At 37.7% G+C, this 24,584-nt stretch overlaps 2 protein-coding genes across 3 annotated transcripts in view; one reads left to right on the top strand and one right to left on the bottom strand.

Moving 5' to 3' along the window:
- Positions 1-949: 949 nt before the first annotated feature.
- Positions 950-7,051, bottom strand: LOC134818355 (uncharacterized). Its single transcript, XM_063827867.1, has 2 exons — positions 6,975-7,051; positions 950-6,874 (listed from the first exon to the last, which is right to left on the bottom strand). Exon 2 carries the CDS (start codon positions 6,680-6,682, stop codon positions 2,120-2,122), a length of 4,563 nt encoding a protein of 1,520 aa, XP_063683937.1. The 5' UTR covers positions 6,683-6,874; positions 6,975-7,051; the 3' UTR covers positions 950-2,119.
- Positions 7,052-15,207: 8,156 nt separating this feature from the next.
- The window catches only part of LOC134818375 (uncharacterized), an 81,875-nt gene continuing 72,498 nt past the window's right edge, over positions 15,208-24,584 (top strand). For both annotated transcript variants that reach the window (XM_063827892.1, XM_063827891.1), the window contains exons 1-4: positions 15,208-15,307; positions 17,073-17,147; positions 20,556-20,782; positions 21,694-21,790. In XM_063827892.1, the coding sequence (XP_063683962.1) occupies positions 15,232-15,307; positions 17,073-17,147; positions 20,556-20,782; positions 21,694-21,790 (475 nt within the window). In that variant the 5' untranslated portion in view covers positions 15,208-15,231. The remainder of the gene's footprint in view (positions 15,308-17,072; positions 17,148-20,555; positions 20,783-21,693; positions 21,791-24,584) is intronic.

Below are 24,584 nucleotides of genomic sequence, written 5' to 3'. Positions count from 1 at the left end.
ACCATGACAACTAGCGCGCAGTGACGCGCGCGGATATTGCTTGCGGAGATGTGATGTATATAGCTAGCATGTCAATGAATGCGCGGCGCGAGAGAATTTTAATATATACTATGCATGTAATGTATTTGACATACGTTGCATGCCACTTTTCGCGCACGAAGCGCGCGCCGCCGAAGGCCATATTATCTCTGATATTGGGATACGAAACATGTATCAATAATGTATTATATTTATAGCATTAGGTAATAAGCCCAATTTGTACGTGGCATGCGTAGTACTTACCTAGGGACATCAGGCTATTGTGTTCACAAACATAGAGATTCGGCGGAATGACAGGCTGAGCGCGGCCCAGTTTGAAGGACTTCGACGCGCCGCGCGAACTAGCATTCTTGCTTCGCTTCGCAGAGCAACGATCTCGACGGATTGACATCGTCAATCAAGGCCCAGTAGGCAGTAAGCGTAGTACTAGTAATAGTAAAGTGTACTGATGTGTATCAATATTATTATTATGAAGTGAGCTGATTGGAGCCTATATTTATAATTATACTTATAGTGAAGGGAAATTTAGCGTCCGCCAAAATTAAAACGAAACAACGGGCGCAATTCTTGTTATAAATAAACATTTGTAAATTAAAACTTTCCAAATTAATTGGAAATTGATTTGCGCGGCGCATGAGGCATCATTTTTTAAATTTTAGGGCTTATATCCGTAAAAAGCAAGTAATAAACTAAAAACTAGCAACCTTAGTAAACTATTATTTATTAAACTCCTTCATTAAAATACGATAAAACATTGTGTATAATTGCTTTGCCACATAATACTGTTTCAGCGCTCTGTTAGATGACTCTTAGTTGACCAATTAAAACCAGTAATTGTCGTATGTACAAAACCTGTAAAACACAATACTTTATTACATAATAGAATAACTTTACAACCAAATTAAACCAATTCCAAATATATACCTAATAACTAAACATTGTAAATACTTACCGATTGGACGGTAGTGTGCTGCCAATGTTCCACTCCTCCCCAGTCCAATCGGTTATCCTTCTTTGGTAGTCATTGCTAGAAAGGGTAAACACGGTTAGAAGTATTCTGTCACGAAAGAGAGAGAAAGGTGTGAACAGTAATAACATTCCCCGGTTTTCCTTTTCCAGCAATGCTAGCCCCAATTTCTCTCAAGATTGCACTACTAAATTTCACAAAAATACGCTCGAAGATCCCGTCTGAGCTACATCTGTCTTCAGATTATCACCCGCAGTGACCTATCTAGACATATCCATAAAATAACTGCCACACTCTCGAAATGTTTCCAATAATTACGCTCAACAACCCCGTTGGAGCTACCGCTGTCTTCTGATTATCACCCGCAGTGACCTATCGAGACTAAAACATTCGAAGTTTATTACCAAGAAAACATAATACATCATATTAAAATTCTCTTCAAACCCCGCTAAAATACAAAACGCCACGCAACCAGCGCGCATTTTCAAATGCTGCTACACTGGTACTTTTTATACCCACGCGCACAAAATAACTAGCAATCTAGAAAATCCTTTGTCCGATTTTAAAAACTCACGGAGGTTTAAAAATCTAGCTCAAAAACTAAGAGCGTCTCATAAAACGAATAAAAATTTGAAATAAATGCTAACAGAACAAACTCAGCAAAGTGGATTAGCTACCTAAATTAGCTACAAACATATTATATACGCAGATATATTATTATGTTTACCTGCGACCACACTCTTTTGCAAATTAAAATGAAATATACAAACTTAAAATAAAAACTGACGAGACGAAATAATATATACTCCTGACATTGCTCAGCAAATAACTCGTAAAAAACACTATTCTACGAATCATGGAACTGAATAAACATACTGAAAAAAATTGCTTAATCTTATAACAGACATAAAATTGGTCCTAAACAAGTATTCTATTTAAAATCATAGAACCCGACAACAAATTGTGATAAACAAACTTAAAACACGACAAGATTTTAACAACAAACATAAAACTGAAACAAACTCACAAAACCTAAAATAAATACATCGACTCTTGACTCAAAAACTTAAGACTCAAACACTCAACAACACACGAACAGCTTATGACCGATGACTATCTTTTGAGATATTCGTCCAAGTGAAAGTATCCTGTTTCAAGAATCTTTGCCAAATCTCCACTGGAGACACCCTTCTTTGTTAAACAGTCAGCCAACATTTTTGGTGTAGGAACCCATCTGAACTCTCCTATTACCCCTTTATGTAAGTTTTCCTGCAGAACGGCTATATCAAGGACTAATCTTTTATCTTGACACAAACTGCTGGAGTGTACATTATCATAGAGTTGTTTTGAATCAATCAAGACAACAATCGGGATCACTTCATTATGCGGATCTCTGAACAACATTTCTGACAACACTTGTCTTATATAGATCGCTGCAGCTGTGCCAGAAGTACAGCTAAGTGTTTCAGCAGCGAATATAGAGTGCACGACTCTCTTAACTTTATTGCTCGACCACGCTATCAGGTTTGCTACATTTCCATCTGTAAGGAAAATAATGTAACCACTAGCACTATGCTTGGTTTCGGAGATGTTGCCCAAGCTTGCATCTGTGAAGCACAAGAGGTGTAAGTTTCCTTTCTCAATATCTAATTTTCTATAGACTACTCTTTTTGGCCCGTCAGCCAATTTCTTTGTTACCTTATTTAAACTTTTAAGGTGTTTCACTTTCTTGGTACTGTAAGTGGAATGTTCCAGAGTGTCAAAGGATAAATCAGGTCTGGTTTGAGAGCTCAACCACAAAAGTTTTCCCAATAGCTTTTGATATTCTACTAATTCCTCCTCCGTGAGGTCACTCTCTGCTTCCGTACATCTGCTACTAGCTATATCCACAGGTCTTATAGCTAATGCGTAATCTCTTTGATCGACATATATATCTTCATTCTGCACCACTTTCCACCCAAGATAGGTGAATACTCCCGTATAACTTCTGCTGATTTTGAACGTACTGTAGATTGATTTTATTACAGTGTTCTTGAATCGCGTTGTTCCACAGTGCAGTATATCATCAACGTGTGTAACCATCACTCCTTGCAATCTGTTGTTCTCGTAATATCTAAACAAAGATTTATCTAACTTTGAGATCTCACAGCTAGAAGTCTCAGTCAGATGTTCCTTAATAGTAACGTACCATCGTCTTGCACTGTCACCAAGTCCGTATAGCGGTTTAAGTAATTTCCAGATTACTCCTCGCTTCCTTATATCACGGGGAGGTTTAACAAATACGTCTCTCATAGTTCCTTTAGCTTGTAGAAAAGCACTGGTTACATCTAAAGTGTCAACAGTCCAATTATATGAAGCTGCTAGTGAAAATAACAGTCTAATAACTACCTTAGTTACCGTAGGAGAGTCTTTCCTCATGACACAATTCTCCTCGAAACCTCTAGCAACCAGTCTTGCTTTAACTTGCTCATCGTTTTCTCCCTTAGTAGTTACTACCCACCTTGATGATACATGACTTTGTCCCGTATCTTTAGTTTCTTGGTATACTCCGAATTCTGACAGTCTTTTCAGTTCCTGTTCCTTAGCAACGTCTATCTTCTTTGAGTCCTGTATTCCGATTGCGAAGATATAAGGCTCAGCATCTTCTTGCGTCAATAGTACAGTTGTATTCCTTTGATTGCCTTCTTGTTTCTCAACATGATGCTTTTCCAAATCTACTATTATTGGCTCTTCCACTAGATCCTGTTCGATTTGAAATGAATTTCTCGAACATTCTGACGTCTTGCCAGCTCTCTTCTCAATCATTCCGTATTTCCAAGGTTCCTCATCCTCAGATCTAAAACGTATCACATCTCCTCTAATCAGTCGGATTTTTGTAGAATCCCCAGATATACTATTCCAGATTGAGTTGTCTGTTTCTGTATTAGCTTCATCTACCTCCGTCGAGGTTTCCGTTTCTGTGGCTTCAGCTGAGACATCTGTTATAGAAGACACATCTATATTCGCTGTGTCATCTACATTCACTGTGTCATGATATTCTATAGATTGAGCCCTATCTTCTACCAATGTTTGAACAGTTGTTACTGGGACCTCCTCGTCCTCATCTTCTATATCATCAAAGTCTATAGACTGAGTAGTATTTTCCCCAGGCCTAACTTCCTCCACTGCTGCTCGATAATCCGACTCGGAGATTATAGTAGGCTTACCAACATCCCCCTGGCCCTGCAAGGTTGCACCACTTCCTTCAATTTGTTCTTTTGCTCTAGATTTAAGAACCACCTTACACGGATGCACTCTCACGATGTGACCCCCGTGCTTGATCAGAACTTGATTAGCAACCTGTCCTATTACTGTTGCTGGTCCATACCAGAACTTTTTACTTCTCTTGAAGTACACGAGATCGCCACTGCAATATCTATAGTTAGCTTGCGGAAATATCCTCTGTTGGAGTGCTCTCTTGAGCTTGTCGTTAGCTTCTAATTCAACAAACTTCAGTCTAGCCAGAGAGAGAGCGTTGAGGTGATCACTGACTATTTTGAGAACACCTTCATGGTTTAATGTTCCAGGAGTCATATTTTCTTCCATGATTCCAGGAACCCTTGGGTTTGTTCCGAATACTAGTTGGTGAGGGCTGAATCCGTATGTATTACTCAGAGAATTTTTAGCACTAACAGACCACGCTATAGCAATTTCAGGATCACATCTCATTTCTTCTAACAAAGATTTTATCATGCATCCCAAGATGCCGTTGTGTCGTTCTACAATCCCATTGCACCAAGGTGAATACGCTGGCGATGTCTGAATCTTGATGTTCAGTACTGAGCAAGCTTGGTTAAAACAATCATTTACAAATTCTCCTCCATTATCTGATATGAAGGTCGATGGTGGTCCAAATATGGATATCCAATGCTTAAATACCTTATCAAGTATTTCTTGAGCTTCCTTGCTGATCACTCGAGCTGCCACAGAATACCTTGTTACGGTATCAACCATATGTAGTAAAGTCACCTCATCATTTATAATTTTTAAGTCCATAGCAACGACTTCATTAAAAATAGAAGCTTGAGGGATTCCCACTTTCCTCTTCGGAATAGATCTAGTCTTGTACTTCAAGCAAAAATCACATGTTTGATCAATCTTCTCAAGCTCCTCTATGATCTTATTACCATCTTTCAACTTTGCGTTTTTGATGACTTTACCTATCTTTGCAGCTGATGCATGAGCGTAGTAACGGTGATAAAAGTCAGCAGTTTTTCCACAGTCTTGCTCTTCAGACACTTGATAAGTTACTCCACTTTCTTGCCCATCTCCACAACGTGCAATCGGCACAGCTACATGACCCGATTTTGTACTCCGCAACTTCTCCAGTGTTTTGCTGTCTTTTATTTTTAGGGTCATATTTTCCATGTCTAGTACCATACCCATTTTCGTCATGGTTTGCTTCGCTAGCAAAAGAGGAATATCGTTCGTCACCACGTATGTTTTCAAAAACATATCTTTGTTGCAAAGGTTAATAGGTATAGTTTTCAAAGCAATCGACTTCACTGGCTTACCATCTCCAAATCGAAATGTCCTTTCAGTAGTCTCAGTCTGTATCAGTTTCCTCTCTTCTGTAGTCAAAGAGCTTTCATACACCGTAAACCACTCCTTTCCACAGATGGTTGCACATGCCCCTGTATCTATCAACGCTTTGTTCGTACATTCACCTGTTAAGTAAATTATCTCTTCTTCGCAATCTGGAAGTGAAAAATCTGATTCAAATAAAGCGTAGACCTTTCTGCGAGACTCATCATCTTGTTTTTGATGAGATTTAGCGAATGTGTTAAAAGAACACTCAGCGACAACATGACCTGGTTGATGGCATATGAAACAACTGATCCTTTGGTTACTGCTCCCCCTCATGTAAGACTTTTGTCCTCGTTTCTGTGTATATGGGTTGAATCTAGACTGCCCTCTATTCTGACCGTAAGGGTTATATCTGTTTTCCCCTCTCATAGGTTGACCAGTGAAGTTTCTTTGATGATCCCCATTTCTGGTCCAGTGCACGTCAGACCCCATTTGCTGATCCTCAGTTAGAAAGACGGGTTCCTGCTTTACCACCTCCATTGGAGTACTTTTGAAAGGCAGACTGGATTGATTCTCATTCCTTGTAAATCCATCTCCGAATGTCCTTTTTAACTGTTCTTGCATCAAGTTATAAGATAATGTACTAGTACAAGTAGCTCTAACTAATCTGGCCTGTTCATCGTTTAGGCTAGCCTGATTTAACAGTCTATACGCTAATATCATATCATCATAGAGCTCTTTGTTTTCTCTCAGCTGTTTAAGGATCTGATACCTCCGCTGGAATTCCAAGATGTAGTTGTCGATATCTTCTCCATCTCCTCTTCTATATCTCTCAAAGTCGTCTATCGCCTTAAATAAAGACTGAGTACCGTCCTTCTTGTACAGTTTGTCCAGTTCAGCAATGAGTTTAACAACTCCATCTTCAGCTCCTAGAACATCTATTGGTATGTTTATAGAAACCTCCTGTGGTTTCCCTTTCATGTTCATGATAAGTTTACTTGCTTGCTGTTTCACTGATGCTGCAGTTCCAAGCTGCCATATGAGCACTTTTTTCTTCCACGTGCTGTAGTCAGCGCTATCGTCTAACACAGGTATCTCACGAAGACTCATGATTACAGTTTGACTCAAAAAACTCCCAAAGTGTCTCTAAAAAAACTCTAAACTGTCTCTCAATGTCTCTCAAAAGAAACCAAAAGTTCCACAGTTGTTAGGTCGTCGGGTAGATCGTCCTGCTTCCTGCTATCACTGTTAGATGACTCTTAGTTGACCAATTAAAACCAGTAATTGTCGTATGTACAAAACCTGTAAAACACAATACTTTATTACATAATAGAATAACTTTACAACCAAATTAAACCAATTCCAAATATATACCTAATAACTAAACATTGTAAATACTTACCGATTGGACGGTAGTGTGCTGCCAATGTTCCACTCCTCCCCAGTCCAATCGGTTATCCTTCTTTGGTAGTCATTGCTAGAAAGGGTAAACACGGTTAGAAGTATTCTGTCACGAAAGAGAGAGAAAGGTGTGAACAGTAATAACAGCTCGGCTAATATTTAATTTTAATTACTAGACGCCTCAATCCTTGCTACACGTTGTATACCTCTCTCGTGCACGCGAAGCGCGCACTCCACCACAAACCAGGCAGCTACCACGCGCTTAGTGCAAGATCAAAAGGGGTTGCAGTGAGTGGCAAGTCAATCCCTATTATATTTTTATACTTTTTTTCTTATTTGACGATGTAAATTCTTTGCAGTTCGGGGAGGCCCAGTATGCAATAGCGCATTTCACCGATCTAACGAATGGTTGCAAGAAGCATTATTGGATGTGCGGTGTGGCGCATTATTGGATGCGCGGTGTGGCGCATTATTTGATGCGCGGTGCGGCCAATTTTGGAGTTTTTGTATTATATCATAGAGAAAACTACTAATCGACTAGCATGCTATAGGTGAAGTAATTATATTCCTGATAAACGCATTAGTATAGGTGTAATATATGAGCTATAAGATTCTTATATTCACATATTTAATTAGCTCAGGTGGACCTTTAATAATAGTTATTTTAATTCACATAGCCATGTGTATACGCGTACTGCGTGACGCGCGCTACTGCAAGCGAGAGGGCTCTGGTTAGAGCAATTATTTTTATAGGAAAACTTGTATCACGTTGTGACACCCACGGTCGTTTCACTGACGATACAGGGGGAGTCATACAACGTATGACAAAGGAAAACAAGTTTTAGGAAAACGAGTTTAAAATTTTGGTATTAATTAATAACTCAAAGGAGATAAAAGCTAATTTCGATTGTACTTCAAAATTATGATTAATTGACGATGTCAATTCATCGGAGCTCGGCGAGGGACAGTAACGCATCTCGCCGATCTTGGAGGACTTCACCGCTTCGACGCGCCGCGCAAACTAGCATTCTTGCTTCGTCAACCAATCGTCGATCCTTGCTCTGCTTCGCAAAGCAACGATCTCGATGGGTTGACACCGTCAATCAACGCCGATCTAGCGAGAAGCCTGTGAGAAGCCTTATTGAGTGCGCGGCACAGTAACGCATCGCGATACAACAAAATGATAAAGCCTTTGTGCTCTGATAAGGGGCAAGGGCGAAACGACAAATATTCGCTACTACTTCTATTACTTCAATTTATTAATATTAATCAAAACATATCATATCAAACAAATAAAGCCGCGTGTTGGTTGGCTGCCTCAGTAATTTTTGTCAAAATTAATTTAAAGTTTTTAAGTATCATACATCATACTATTCTATTTAGTGTGGTTTACAATAAAAGATGTTTTAATTTTGTCTTTGCCTTATGATGAGTTATACTTTAGTTTACTTTTACACATTTGCTCACATCACTCACAGTCAGCCGCTCTGACATGGTTAACCATCTTCCTTGTGTTGTTGGTTAATCATAGGATACAAGGATACAAGGATACAAAAGTGATGATTACTTTATTGAGGACACAATAGTTGTAATTCTGAAATAATTTAAGTTACACAATTCTAATTATTTACAAGTGTGTGGGGATAATTTAGAAATGTTATATAATGCTAGTTTTAGAAAAATAGATAAATCGAGTTTGTATGGTTCAATTTTATTTTAAGGTCCTATAGCATTATGCACTTGCCAGTATTTGAGTGGAAATCTGGGCTCTTATAATAGGCTGTATATTGTTCATTCACAGAGAGAATTGAATGGATTGCTCTTGCTGTGGCAGTGAGTGTGGTAGGATCTAGAGTTTTGTTGGAGAGCAAACCGACTAGGTCAGTAATGTTTTGGGGATGGAAATTGAATTTTTCCCTAACTGAGGAGTAGAGCAAACAGTCAATCAATACGTGACTTTCGTCCTCTATAGGCTTGAGCCCTTTGCCGAAAAAGCAGTAGGTGCACCAACGTTCTTCTCTTGATACAAGGGGGGTTTCGTATCATATGAGCGGGATATAAATACCTTATTTCATTTCATTTCATTTCATTGTTTCATAACAAATTAATAAAGCTATTGCGGTTATTTTAAGCTTAAACTTAAGTTTTAGCTTAAAATTTGTGCCTGAAATAGGATGATGATTAATCATCCTATGTCACGTGACTTTTTTACCCGTTCTTTAGCTGGTTCTGAACGACTTTTCGAAACTCTATCCCTCTAATCTGATCCCAACCCTAACCCTAACCCTATCCTTAACAAAAACATATGCTGAAACCCTAACCCTAACGAGAAATTGGACTAACTTTCTTATACGGTCATATCACGTGATCGAGACAGTTTTTCGCCAATATCTCGTCAGGGGAGCATTTTAACCCTATGTCATGGGGGTGATTCGGAATCAGCGTCCGAAAATACATCAATTGAAGTTGGTTACAACCGTCGGGGGCCCTTTTAGAACAATCTCGAAGATCGACTGTAGAGTGATTTAGCACGCTCGCCTGAATAGAAATAGGGGTACCTATTTTCCCATTAAGAGTCGTTCACATATTATGTAATCAGCCGAGGGGGAGGGGGTTTCCAAATGCTTACGGTTGATTACGGGAGGGGGTTTTGGTCGTTAATCGCATTATCAAAATTTTCTTTTTTACCCTCTAGAATAATAACAATTTGACAATATTTTAATTCAAATTCCACTCAATTTCACTCTGATAGTGATACAATATTTAGAAATTGATCGGATATCCGACTTAGTAAGTAGTTTAGAAGGTGATTGGTCTGATATCAATCAGAAAAGTCATTAATTTCCAGGAAAATTCTCAAGGGATAGGTCCTGAAAAGTATTTACGGCTAATAATAATCAGGGTGACATGAACTGTGGAGAAAAGTGGTTTCGAGGAAAATTTTTGACTTAAAAACTTTTAAAATTTTCGGCCTGAGTCATTCTGCATTTTCGATATGTACATTGAAAGGCAGTCTCCCCGCTTCCAAAATCGTATTGTATAGGGAGGCCTACCCTCCGAGATCGAATTACAAAGGGGAGCCTCGACTCTAAGATCGTATATCGAGGGTGAGGTGGGGACTTTGAAATCGGGATAGAAAACATGAAAACTTGAATTTCGGAAACTTTCGAACTTCGGAAATATTTTTACTTGATTGATTTCAGCTTGGAAAGGCAAAACGGACCCTTGTGTTTGAGCTAGAAAATTATTGAAGGTCGAAATACGATAAAAGGGCAAAAAACTGTCTTTTAGGTGTTCGAAATGATATTTAGATTCTAGATGAATATTCCATTTATCTATCCCCCTCCCCTTTTTAATCCGGCTGCTAAAGTAAGTAGTTTGAAAGGTGCTTGGCTGGATATCATAACAATGATTTCGGCTCATCATGATCAGGGTAGCATGAAACGTAGAGAAAATTATTTCCAAGGAAAAAAGTCAAAAAGGGGGGGGGGGGGGGGGGGGGGGGTGGCCGGGGGTCAGGCCATGATTACACAATATTGCTGTCAGGAAGGGGGTTTGGGTCTTGATTATGGTTGATTACGCCTACGGAGGGGAGCAATAATTGCTAAATATTTAGCTAGATTGTATGAATTAGGTAGGATGAGTTGTATAAAACAAACGACTAGCCCAAAATCACTGTTTAATTTCTATTCTATTCATTGCTCTGTCCGCAGCGTCCCTGAAGCAGCCAATTCTCCTCGAGGTGCAATCCCCTGAAATGAGTGGTCGTAGAATCATAATTTGAAGAGAAAACTGTGATTGACTAATGGAAACTACATGTCTCATAAAGCAGTAGTAATAAGCAGTGATCATAGTGGTAATATAAAATGTTCCGCTCTTACCTGGACCACCGAGCACAGTTGTTACTGAGAGCAGTGCTATCAGCAATATTACTCTAATCATTGCCATTCTGTAGGGTCATGTGTCTTTATACAAGTTAATATTCCTATATTAAAGATGGCGTTGTAATTTTAATTAACTGACTTAGATTACTCTTCGGAAAAATAGTTGATATAGTGCTAATAGTAAAAATAAAATGGTCAACAAGAATGTCGGCCCAAATTCTTTTAATCCGATTCTTATGTTGGTCAATTTAACCCTTGACATAGACCTGATCTGTCGACTGGAAACTACAGGATGTAACAATTTCATATTTGACAGTTCTACCTCCCTTTTTTCAAGACCCACCACGAATTAATGTTAGTTGTGACGTGACATTCCATTGGATCAATCCGGAGACTGATTGCAATCGAGAGGTCGGTGCTAACCTTCTCGGTTATGTAACTGATGGGAAAATAACATCGGCGTATATAATATATGCTAGACCCTGATCTTTAGAAACACCCCTAAAATTCAAAACTTCTGTAATTTAATTTCTATTTTAGTTACGCATTTAATTTTTGGCATGCGTATAATAAATCGATATGGCTTTAAAATGAACAAAACCTTAATAGTTAGCATTATTTTACCCTCCATCGAAATACAGAAAGCAAAGGGTACGTGGAGTCTACCATGGACCTAAAGTATCCATATAATGTATAATAAAACAAAAGTTAATAAAACAAAAGTTAAATTTATTACCAATTATTCAATCAATACATATCATAAATTCTAATATTGGAAACACAATGCAAAATGGATGTCTTAAACTATAATTTTGTTGTGACTAATAATCTATTGACTTTCAAAGTTGAATTTTAGTTAAGTATGAAATGCCACCACATCATAGTTAGGGTAAAATGTTATTTTTAAATTTTAAAATTGAGAAGATTGCTCTATGGCTTAAAATTTAGAATTCTAGCAAAATATATCTTATTTTTAAATAGTTGGTTACAGTTTATGACAGTACTGGCATGACTAGTTTTATTGTGGCTGGTAAAAGGACCCAGTTGCCTGTAAGGGCTTTACCGAACCCCAGGGGACCACAATGTGATAAGATCAGGCCAGATGTTTCTATGTAGAGCAATTTATTTATTTTGGAGCTATGGTTATATGCTATTGCTGGTGGTCATGTTTAAAGCTCAGTTTATCCTTGTGTGCTAATTATCCATCCAGATGCTTAGTGATGTGGGTAAATCATGCCCTTCTACGATATATAATGTTTGACCATAAATTTGTTTTTACCACATAAACTGTGGCACTAATGTCAATTAACAATATTTACATTCATTGATATTTAAAGCGTGTTTTTTCCCCAGCACTACTACACAACAAAGCAACTGGAATATTCACAAATCTTTAAAATAACTTACAAACTAGGAAAGGAAAACAAGTCTTAGGAAGACGTACAAAACTATGTGACTTAAAACGGTACAAAACTAAAATATACTGAGTAATAATCAAACGAAAGGAATGGCTGCGTACATTTTATCTAATCTATTAAAGATTAGTTTCTCGGAAAAAGCTAGATTTCTCTGAATCAAGCAGTAAAAATACATAAATAGTAATGAATATAACACGTCTCTGATAGCAATATTGTAAACTAAACACGGGTTAATAGGCTGAGATCATGTCAAATAAAATAAATAAACTAAACACTAAGCTCCAGCGGATTTAAAAAGGATGTGGTTACTATCGAGGGTGTTCATACCCCCATAACGCTCAAGGGTTTTCAATTGGGTCTGGTAGAACCCCTCTCTAGCTTCCATGGCCTTTTCCCTATCTGCTTGACTTATTTCAGGTTTAAATTCAAGAGCGTCCACTATAATAACAGAAAGGTGCGTACTAAGTGAAGAGTTATATAAGGCTACTGAACTAAAATCTAAATCATGATCAATATCTAAAAAGTGATTTACTAACTTACAACTTCTGATACCTTTCTTAATGTGGCTCTTATGATTAGAAAATCTCTTAGGGAGATTAGAAGTAGTATATCCTACATACGACTGTTTACAAGTTCTACACTCCATTAAATAAATAAGGTTATTACTCTGACAAGTTATATATATTTTAGTAATAGGGAAAACTTGTTTAGAATGGTGACTACTAAATTTGGAACAAGGGGACAGGAAACTTTGCTTACAAACATAGCATTTTCCACAGGCATGGCACCCTGCATTGTCAGCCTCCCGAACAGCCGGCAATATTGCAGCGTCTGGTTCAAGAAATTGACTAGCAGTGGCTTCTCCATCTCTATCACTGCTTACAGTTCCACTAGCACGATACTTATTGTGTACAAGCATGCCACCGATAGTTTGATTCTTTCGGTGACTTACAAATACACTGTCAGCACGTACTAGCTTCTTCAAGGCTGGATCGAGATTAAGAAGGTGCTTATACTTGTGAATAATGCTCCCCATGTTGGGAAGTGCTGGATTCTGATCCATCACCATGAGTATTAGACAAGTAGTCGTCTCATCCTTATTTTTAGGGGCATACAAGTTTTTCCTATTGGTTATATCACTAAATTTGTTGAAAGCATCGTCTACAATACTAGAATGGTAACCACGGGCTCCAAGGTAACCAGTATATACCTCCCTTTGCTCTAAGAAATTAGTGTCTTCACTATTGTTCTGCCTCACTCGCCTCGCCACACCATAGGGTATGTTTTTGAGAACATGGCTCCTATGACATGAGGTGGGGATGAGATAGCAGTGGGTGTCACTGGGCTTAGAGTAAAGTTTGGTATGAATAACATCGCCAACAGCATAGACATAGGTGTCTAAAAACTCAACACCATCCTTAGAGTAGTCGTAAGTAAACACAAGGTCCGGATGGATACTATTGAGCCATTCCATAAATTGTAGAAGCTCCTCAACAGTACCAGGCCAGGCCATGTATATATCGTCACGCAACCTACCCCAGAATGCTGGTCTGTGTGGCGGGCCATGTTCTAAATCTCTTTCATTAACTATATATATATGCGACGGGCAGAATTTTGAGATGGGCCTTTTAAATTGTTTTATTCAATTTTGAAAATCGTGGACCTCGTTTTTTGATGATTTTTCGAGGTCCACGATTTTCAAAATCGAATAAAAATTTTTTTAAAGGCCTATCTCAAAATTCTGCCTGGCTCATCTCTTCTAAATGATCCCTAGAACATATCCTGAAAGTTTCAGGGTGATTGCTCAAAAAATGTAGGAGAAGATAGATTTTTAGACTCGATTTTCAGGGCACGCGATCAAAAATTGCTCGCGCAATACAATTACACACACGCGCTGACCTTTGACCAGCAATAATTTCGGCTAGGAACGATATTTTTCCACGAGATCAAAAGCATCTGATAGATATTACTCCCCTCTATCAGAAACAACTAAAAAGTCGATTTTGAGAAAATTTCCATGAAGACCCCCCCTGCCCCCTTAAATGAGGAGGGGCCCTGCCAAAAGATCAAGAATATTACTAGGGTACCCCTTGACCTAAAATGGCGTAAATTTCAATTTACCCAAAGGTTTTTAATTCCTCCATAAAAAAATTATGCCATATTATGACATTTTATGCTAATTTTGAAAAAGTTTTTGTCTATATTTTCAATAATTACATGAAGTCATTTGCCTTGCCAATTGATAGACGGTTTTGGTGTTTGGCCGCTTTTAAATACACTCACATTTCTCTCACATTGCTTATTTAGGAATATAACACACATGGGCATAGTCAAATTGGGCAATTTCCCAGTCTGAATTTTTGTGCTCATATATTTTTTGTCAGCCCTCTACTATAAAATGCAGGTACAATGTACATGTTCAGTGTTCACATTTTCCCTTTAATGTAGCATTATGTCAAAGTCTACTGTATCATACTTCAAGTAGTCTGGTATAAAACCTGCTAAAACCTTCAAGTACCAATTCGAGATACTTATAGGCTTAATTGTATCAAGGCTGAACAATGTTTCTCTCCAATTCCCATTCTTTGAAATATAGACTTTAAATTTGCTATACAAATAATTTAAATAAACTTTTGTTTGATTCCTGACATGTTGTTTTATGCTAGTCTTCTTATATGACTTTGTTAAGTCGCTACTGTTCTTTGCCATACGGCATACATGTTATCGTTTTTTTCAAAAAGAGTTTCAAAGATTCAAGAATGTATTCGAATCAGATCTTCTTGTCAAGTAAAAATTGACAACATTGATACTATTGTATGATAATGTATATTATATTACTTGAAAATTATAATAATGTACATATTTAGAATTATTTAATATTAGTAATCAACATTAACTTTTGACAGATCCCTTACATGATAATATAAACACTATTAATTAGGGCATAGTATGCTGCATGTTACCAAAAAAAGCCCGCCGACAAAGGGCTCTCTCAGTACCAACTACTGAGCCCGACCGGGCAAGCATTTCTAGTAAGTATAATTGTGGTAGCTGAAACGTAAGTTATTATAAGTAATAAATAATATTAGCATTAATACAACAGGGTTCGATATTAAAAACGTATTTTAGTACCCTAAAATGTATTATTATTATCCAAAAATGTATTTTACTGAACTTGAAGTATTTCTTAGATATTAACAATCGTTTTTATTTTCTTGAAGGGTATTAAGTACGTTTTATTTTATAGCTGTGTGTCGAACTTATAAAACTAGCATTGCTGTTAAATAATGTGATTCCTCACAATGTCAAATGAAATCGTGTATCATGTATCTTAAATCACTGTTTTTTCAGAGTCAATAGTATTTATTACAGTCTTATATTACCTATATGTTTTGTACATTTGTGAGGGATTGATTAATTAACTGCCTATTCTGAATAATATTTCTTATGCATACATGTCTAAATAATATTCACCCTGCAATACTGCATGTAAATGTCTTTCTGATGTAAATTTCCTATTGATTCTGATTTTGACTTGTTGCAAACCACTTCCCGACGATTAAACCATTATTAAAGCCATAAATGGTTGTGGAAAGGCTGATTGGATATCTATTATTGGCTCCAAGTACGTACCCTAGAATTCTTGGAAAACCTCCAAAGTGACCTGGAATTGACAAAACGACTCCGCAATGATTTCTAAATAAGGGTTTTTTGTTCCTCTGAAATATACTGGGACGGTGTCACAGTTTGCCGAGTTTTGTCAGCTTGGTAACTGCCACTTCTGACCACTTAATGTTAACTACGTAGTATCCCTGGTTTAGAGACATCATGTTCTGGTTCATGGAACTTTCTGTCCATTAAAAACGAATAAATCCATTAGTTGAAGAGTTAATTTCTACCTCTTTGACCAATTTAATGTGGAGTTATAGTGTGTGTGAACGGCTCATCTATTATTAGAGCAATTACAATTTTCATTTCTTTTTCCAACTTTCACTGCTGGAATTTCAATGATTATTCAAGTCAATATTGGCGATAAGTGCCGATGTCTACTTTTTTTTCAAAATTCTTGTAATCTTCAAAGAATATCGTTTCTGGTTTTCACTGTGATAAGCTGATGTCATGCTGATTAATTATATTATTTTACTTCCTTTTAAATTAAATAAATCATTTTCTTCAAATTAAGTTCTGAACTCAGATCAAATCATACTTGCCATGATAAAAAACAGTAGATAATGAAAGTTCCAATAAAAGAAACTAATTATTATTCAAGGATGCAACGTAAGTAATTATATTTCCGAGAAGAAGTTAAGTAGCTGAAAATTTAAAGAATTAGTTGAAGTAAAGATATAAAGGAAACATTTAAGAGTCAAAATATAATGTGATATAGTTCAAAATAAAGATATAATTAATTAAGTAGTTGAAAGTTACAATATAAACTTTAGGTAGTTGAAAATATAAAGAAGTAGAACTTGAAAGTTAAAATATAAATCGAAGTAGTTGAAACTTGCACAAATGTGGCTCCACGTGATCGAGCATATAGCAAAGTTAATTATACAGATTTGGGCCCTCTAAGCACGCCAATGAATCAAATTTGCACAGCATGAACATCTGATATATCTGTATATGGTAAAATCTATATTCTTCAATCCAAACAGTTTAACCATACTTGATGTAACGGAAATTTCCTTTCAAAAATAGTTTGCAGCTCCGCGGAGACAGCTACCAGATTACATTATATTTGGGAGATTGCTCACAGTATAGCCTGTCAACGTGCTAATCACAATTCCCCTGTTTCAGCTCAAAGAAATGCTCAAAGTGCGTCTGCTATAACCAAACACAAAACCTTTTTTCCCGCTTCCCAGAGAGAGCAAGGTAATTTTACGTGGGACACGTAGCGCGCTGCGCTGCTGCGCATTTACGTCACAACATTACGAGATGTACGTGTGCACTTCTGAAACGGTAGCTCCCCGGTTATAAAACCCAGATTATTATGAGAAAGATTTGACATCAAGCTTTTAGTCACGTTTTGCAGAGTGGGGGCACTTAAATACGGTGGGTGAATGGTGCTCTCTCTCTCTTTCCGAGATCGCTCTGGAGCATTCGGTCAATTATTGCCTTGAATTGTGTATGCCAGCTTCTCTACGAGAGATGTTTAAGTAAACTTTTCGTGCTCCATTAAAGTGTGCTATTTTGAACACAGTATATGCAATATGCATAGTATAGTAGATACTGTATAGGGTGATTCCCATAATGCACCGAACCCAGCCCGGTCACGACCATTATATTAGATACTCTCTCTCTCTCTCTCTCTCTGTGTGCACCCTCCATTATATGACGTGGGTGCGGCGTGTACAATATAGCCTTGCTGTTGCAATAATGTTTTCTTCTTGCTATAGCCTAGCTTTTTATTTGTTAATGCGTGAGTACTGTACTTTTGAAGCTCTCTCTCTCTCTCGAGGGACTATATAGTAAGGGGAAAAGTGGCATTCCGTTGGATTTGAATGTTCACAAGGATTTCTCAACGGAATATGGTAGTTAGGACCCCTACGAACATAATTAGACTTGTTGCCAATTTTGTATCTCAACAGAAACACCACTTTTACCACTTTTTACCACCTTTGTACCACCTTTCTGGTTTGCCAAATATCTTTAGTTGTGAACGTCGTAGAAGGCTGCAAATTAACCTAGAATGTTTATCTTATCAAGGAGTAAAACTTTTGTATGAAAAATTGTTACATTGGACAATCAGCTAATTGGATAATTACCAATTAGTTAATCACCAAAAAAAGTGAAAATTTTTTATTGGCTCAAAATGATTGAAATCGTTTGAAACACGGAGAAATGTAGTTTTTAGAAAAACTTCAAAAATTTTTCACTTAAAATTTTTTTTCGAGACTTGGAAAAAAGTTTGAAAATTTGAAAATATATTATTCCGCCAAAATTGATCGAATTGCATGAAACGTGGATAAAAATGCTTTGCAGAAAAACTTCGAAGATTTTTAGATTGGGGAATACTAAAATCATCAATATTTGAAGTTGGAGTTCAGTAAATCTCGACATATTTTATTAATTAAGAATAGCTTAGCGGAAAGGGCTGAACCCGAAAAAGGTTAACCACACAATATTAGAGTTTCATAACTAATTACAATACAGCTTTATCAAATTCCACATAAAGAAACAGCACAAAAGGACCATTTAAGATCGAACCGATTTTACCTGCTGTACTATCATTTTATTGATTTCAATGATCAAAACCTCTGTACCGTCAATCTTGCCAATCTATACCGGGTATCTGAATGTACCGGACCTCTTATTTACCTCTATGATTAGACACAGTTGTGCAAGAAATGCGATTTCTCACAGGGGTTTCTTTTAACTGTGCACTTTTTGTCACTCTCGCAAGAGGCCCGGTATTATAGGGGGGTATAGGAAGCGAGTGTAAATCTACCTTTCATCATCCACTGTGGCTTTTTTGTATTGTGAATGCGCATGCCGCTTCGTTTGCTATGCCAGAATCCAGATACCTCAAATAACCCTCATATCATATTGCCAGGGTCGGGATAGAGCTGGAGATAGCATCGAGAGGTTGCTAGAAATAGCTAGATTTAGAGTAAACTGGTGGTAGCTAGGTGGTGCTAGCATGGATGTAGCAGAACGTAGCTACACGAAAATAAGTTCTCACCCCACCTCTTCCAAAAATGCAGTTACTAGAGCAGGAAACTCTTCTTCCTCCTCTTCTTTCAACCCAAACACAATCAGGTTCCAGCTCCTCTCCTCCTCTGCAGCCACAATCTTATCTCCTTCTTCGGCGTTTTACTGTTGCAGACTGTATCACTTGCACTGTTCTTTTGCAGTTATACTCCTGCACTGTAGCTCTGTATCCCTGACTACACCGTGGTTTACACTGCCCCTCAACTGCAATCTTAAGTAACTTTAGTTCCGGCACTCTTTGGCCATTAAAATAACCAACTCCAATGAAACCCCGTGTTTCATCACAGTGGATGATGAAAGGTAGATTTACACTCGCTTCCTATACCCCCCTATAATACCGGGCCTCTTGCGAGAGTGACAAAAAGTGCACAGTTAAAAGAAACCCCTGTGAGAAATCGCATTTCTTGCACAACTGTGTCTAATCATAGAGGTAAATAAGAGGTCCGGTACATTCAGATACCCGGTATAGATTGGCAAGATTGACGGTACAGAGGTTTTGATCATTGAAATCAATAAAATGATAGTACAGCAGGTAAAATCGGTTCGATCTTAAATGGTCCTTTTGTGCTGTTTCTTTATGTGGAATTTGATAAAGCTGTATTGTAATTAGTTATGAAACTCTAATATTGTGTGGTTAACCTTTTTCGGGTTCAGCCCTTTCCGCTAAGCTATTCTTAATTAATAAAATATGTCGAGATTTACTGAACTCCAACTTCAAATATTGATGATTTTAGTATTCCCCAATCTAAAAATCTTCGAAGTTTTTCTGCAAAGCATTTTTATCCACGTTTCATGCAATTCGATCAATTTTGGCGGAATAATATATTTTCAAATTTTCAAACTTTTTTCCAAGTCTCGAAAAAAAATTTTAAGTGAAAAATTTTTGAAGTTTTTCTAAAAACTACATTTCTCCGTGTTTCAAACGATTTCAATCATTTTGAGCCAATAAAAAATTTTCACTTTTTTTGGTGATTAACTAATTGGTAATTATCCAATTAGCTGATTGTCCAATGTAACAATTTTTCATACAAAAGTTTTACTCCTTGATAAGATAAACATTCTAGGTTAATTTGCAGCCTTCTACGACGTTCACAACTAAAGATATTTGGCAAACCAGAAAGGTGGTACAAAGGTGGTAAAAAGTGGTAAAAGTGGTGTTTCTGTTGAGATACAAAATTGGCAACAAGTCTAATTATGTTCGTAGGGGTCCTAACTACCATATTCCGTTGAGAAACCCTTGTGAACATTCAAATCCAACGGAACCCTTAAATCGACCACTTTTCCCCTTACTAATAAGTCAGAACAGAAAATCAATATGCGTGATATTGACATTAGTATTAAACTATGGTTATGATATGATGATAATAACTCCTATTTTGAACCTATATGCCGCTCGTGATGGCTTAACTTAGTGAACAAATCAAAACTTTATTAGTTATTACTATGGGTAGTCTGTATCAAACTACCCATAAAACACGCACGATAGTGATATATTTATATAGCGATATTAACTTACACTGAGGTATTATTATATTATATAAAACGTTAGTGATACTCCCTCCCGTCCAGGTGATGAAACAGGAAGCGCCGCCCTCTCCCCTCCCTCAGTCTCCCTGTCTCAAGTATCTCCTATGAGACAAGACACAGCTCCTCCTCCTCCTCCGCCTCTTCCTCCTAGGTCTCCACGGGTCACCTACGCCGATCAGAGACCACACTCGTCCAGGGCTTACTCCGACAAGAGACCTCTCATCTCGCCTAGGGTCTTTAACTTTTACGAGCTATCACCCGCCATGGAGGTACGCTTATCAAACTATTTAACTATTAAACTATTCAAACGTTTATTTTTAATATTAATGATGTACGTTAAAATAGCTCATGAAATTCAAGTTTGGTTAAAATACATCACGTTAAACGGTAGCGTCTCGATATGTTCAACTATTCAGCTATATAAGATTATGTTTGCGATATGATGGACGTAAAAATAGCATGGCCGTTCGCGTTAGCTATACTAATAGCTATCCATTTGGTTGATATCCATGGCCACTTTAAACTGCAATGTCTCGATTTAAAAGGAGCAATTTACGATTTGGACGTAATATAATACAGCATAAGATTTAATAAATTATGTTTCTGCGAGAACAAATTAATGAATGATAATGTACATTATCCATCTAGATAGTAAATACCTCATTATTTAAATGTTTCAAAACAAGTTAATGTGTAGTTAGGTCAAAACTTACGCTAAATGAGGTCGTTCTTTCTAGACGGTGAATCTATTTTAAGTATAAGTGAGCCATGCTGCTGTTTAGAAACGGTAGTTTTTTTACGCACAAATATGTTTAAATATACTTAGCTTTGTTTTACACTAAGGATTAAGGAAGCATAATATTGATAAAACTAGTCCTGCTTGTAAAACCAATAAGCATCCTAAATGATCACATGAGGTTGGTGTAATTAATTTATATTATAAAATACCAATTTTAATTTCTTAATAAACATTATCTTGACCACAAAATTCAATAAATAATATAGTTCATATTATAATCTACCTGTATAGTGCATATAATCTACCTGTAAATCTATAAATTACCTATACATCTATTGTAAAAGCCATCAATCGCTTTAAAAAACTAAATGTAATTTAAATGCTTACTTTTCAGATTCTGAACTATAAATACTCTCGTTATACGTTGTCTTATGTTTTCAGCTGAGAAGGTCTGAGGCGGGTGGCTTTGGTAGCAAAAACCAACCGATAGTTCTTACAGACGAGCCTGGTACACGTGATGGATCTTCTCAAAGATCTGGTAAGTCTTTTTACTTGTCCGTATGTCTGTACGTCTGTCTGTTCGTCTGTCTGTACGTTGGTCTGTACATTTGCCTGTACGTTGGTCTGTACATTTGCCTGTACTTTTGTCTTTACGTTTGCCTGTACGTTTTTCTATGAGTTATTTAATGAACTCGGATTCTACTCAATATACAGATTGCTATTTTCTTTTGGCAATCTCCTAAGTTATTCCAAGTCGCAAGATTCCTCAACAATTATCTCATAAAAGGGCTTACAGATATAAAGATCTGGCAAAAAGATATTTTGATGGTTTGCAAATTGTATGTGAGTTAAATTAAAAATGTACATGTACCGTCGACTGACCATACAAATTCACAATTTTTGTCATCTAAGTTTAATTTTCAGTTACTGTATGAGATTAATACATGACATTTACTGCTAGCGTTATTACATTACATCTTACAACATAAAATTGTATTCAACAGAACAAATACAATTGCGGTTGATAAAGCAATTCAAGTAGCTATGTATCATTCTATTGCTAAATACAGGAGTAGTATATCAATCATGTGCCGCCCTTGTGACCATTAAAATGGCTCATTTAACATGGAGAACATGATAACGGTTAGCAATAGTTGAAGGGTGGTACAGATTTAACACGTGACAGCTATTAGCCAATTTACTTGTAGTGCCGACCGATCAAACCTCAAAACCTCTGTTGTAACGCTTCAAAACAAGCTTGCATCACCTCCGCATCATAACCCACGGTCGTTTTTTAGTTGGTACAAGGGACTTCCTTATTAAATATATTTCTGCCACTATGAGTTGTTTAAGGTGTTTGTTGAGGTCGAGGAATAAATTATAATTATGGCTTTTTGTGATGGACAGGTCATAAACCATTTGGGGCTTGGGCTCCTTTTAACCTTTTTTACAAGAACATGCTTAGCTTACAAAAAATATTCGTTTGCAGCCCATATTATGGAACATTAGTCTATATAACTGATCACTAGCTAAGAATGAGTTAGGGTGTAATCTTTCGCCATAAATTTGAGAAATGTCAAAGAGTGGTGAGGTGGTGAGATGTTTAGCCATGTCCGTCATTCTGATTAGAAATTCTGATGGGAAAAATCTCGAGGATGACGAAACTTTCAGCCATTTTTACGTTTCACCTTCTTCGCTATTATACATTTGAAAATCTAAAAATGTGGATGTCGAAAATGCTAGTGATCTCCCAAGTTGTCAAAAATACCACCATTTTATTCTCGGAATGTGGGTACCAAGTTTTCAACAAGATCTAGTCAGTACCTACCTTAGTACTTTAGTAGCTGCATTTTAGTAATAAGCTTAATTTATATGGTGCACCATACTCGTAAGAACGGCAATGCATAGCTTACTAAAATATTTGTGTCATGAGAACATCAGCCTGTACGGATGAACATTACCAAAGAAAGAGCCAATCTGTACTCTGTCAGGCGAGTGTTCGCTGCATACTGTTGTGCCTCTCCAGACTTTTACTGGCATACAAGTTGAACGATTTGTGGAATGGCTGCAAAACTATGCAAAAAATGTCGAGAAATTGCCAACTTGCGATGCAAGACTCGGGTGCAGGCCGCTGCTTGGTCATATCAAACCAAATCTCCTCTAGTCACGTTATAACATTGAGTCACAATATTGTGACCACCCCACATGACCAATATACCAGAGCTCTACCTCCGCAAAACACGGCACTCCCCCTCTCTCTCTCTCTCTCTCTCTCTCTCTCTCTCTCTCTCTCTCTCTCTCTCTCTCTCTCTCTCACACTCTCTCTCTCTCTCTCTCTCTCACTCTCTCTCGCACTCTCTCTCTCTCTCTCTCTCTCTCTCTCTCTCTCTCTCTCTCTCTCTCTCTCTCTCTCTCTCTCTCTCTCTCTCTCTCTCTCTCTCTCTCTCTCTCTCTCTCTCTCTCTCTCTCTCTCTCTCTCTCTCTCTCTCTCTCTCTCTCTCTCTCTCTCTCTCTCTCTCTCTCTCTCTCTCTCTCTCTCTCTCTCTCTCTCTCTCTCTCTCTCTCTCTCTCTCTCTCTCTCTCTCTCTCTCTCTCTCTCTCTCTCTCTCTCTCTCTCTCTCTCTCTCTCTCTCTCTCTCTCTCTCTCTTTCTCTCTCTCTCTCTCTCTCTCTCTCTCTCACTCTGTACGCGTAAGCTGCTGCACATCTAACTTTTGCAGCGCTATTATACCATATGTGCCAACGTTGCTTTAATTACACATTGCTCCGCCTCCGGTCCAATCAAGGCTCGATTAGAGGCCCACGTGACCAGCTCCAGCCAATAGGAGGTCGCGATGTGACGAGTTATACAGGTGCTCTATTGACGTCATTTTATTATTCATACATGTCTGTAGCTGGGAGTTGCTGGTGTGCGGATGATCTCTAGAGCGAGAGAGAGCGCTGATCCGGGGCCCTGGAGCAGCGCTCTCTCTCGCTCTACAGATCTCTCATGTTGAGAGAGGTAAACAAATTGTGGAGCGTTAGAGCGCAGTAAATATGTTAATAGTGTTACAGAAAAGAGAAGCTGGACATATTGGAAGCTATTATCATTGATAGTGGGGGCACTATGAGATTATTCCGATCCCTGGTGGTGTGAGTTATATTGCGGCACATTTGTTGCAGCTTGGAATTGCGTTATTACTAAATATTTGCTCTGATTTCTCCCCAGAAACAGCAACATCTCGAGCACATAGTTTGTGTGGGCTGCAGTAAACATCACCCCCGGTTGTGTGGGCTGCAGTAAACATCACCCCCCGGTTGTGTCCGACACTACCACGCTGGTAATTTAAACTC

The sequence above is a fragment of the Bolinopsis microptera genome, chromosome 7 (genome assembly GCF_026151205.1).
Source record: "Bolinopsis microptera isolate Bmic1 chromosome 7, MBARI_Bmic_1.0, whole genome shotgun sequence".
Lineage (NCBI taxonomy): Eukaryota > Metazoa > Ctenophora > Tentaculata > Lobata > Bolinopsidae > Bolinopsis > Bolinopsis microptera.
This window is presented reverse-complemented; position numbering and strand designations above follow the sequence as displayed.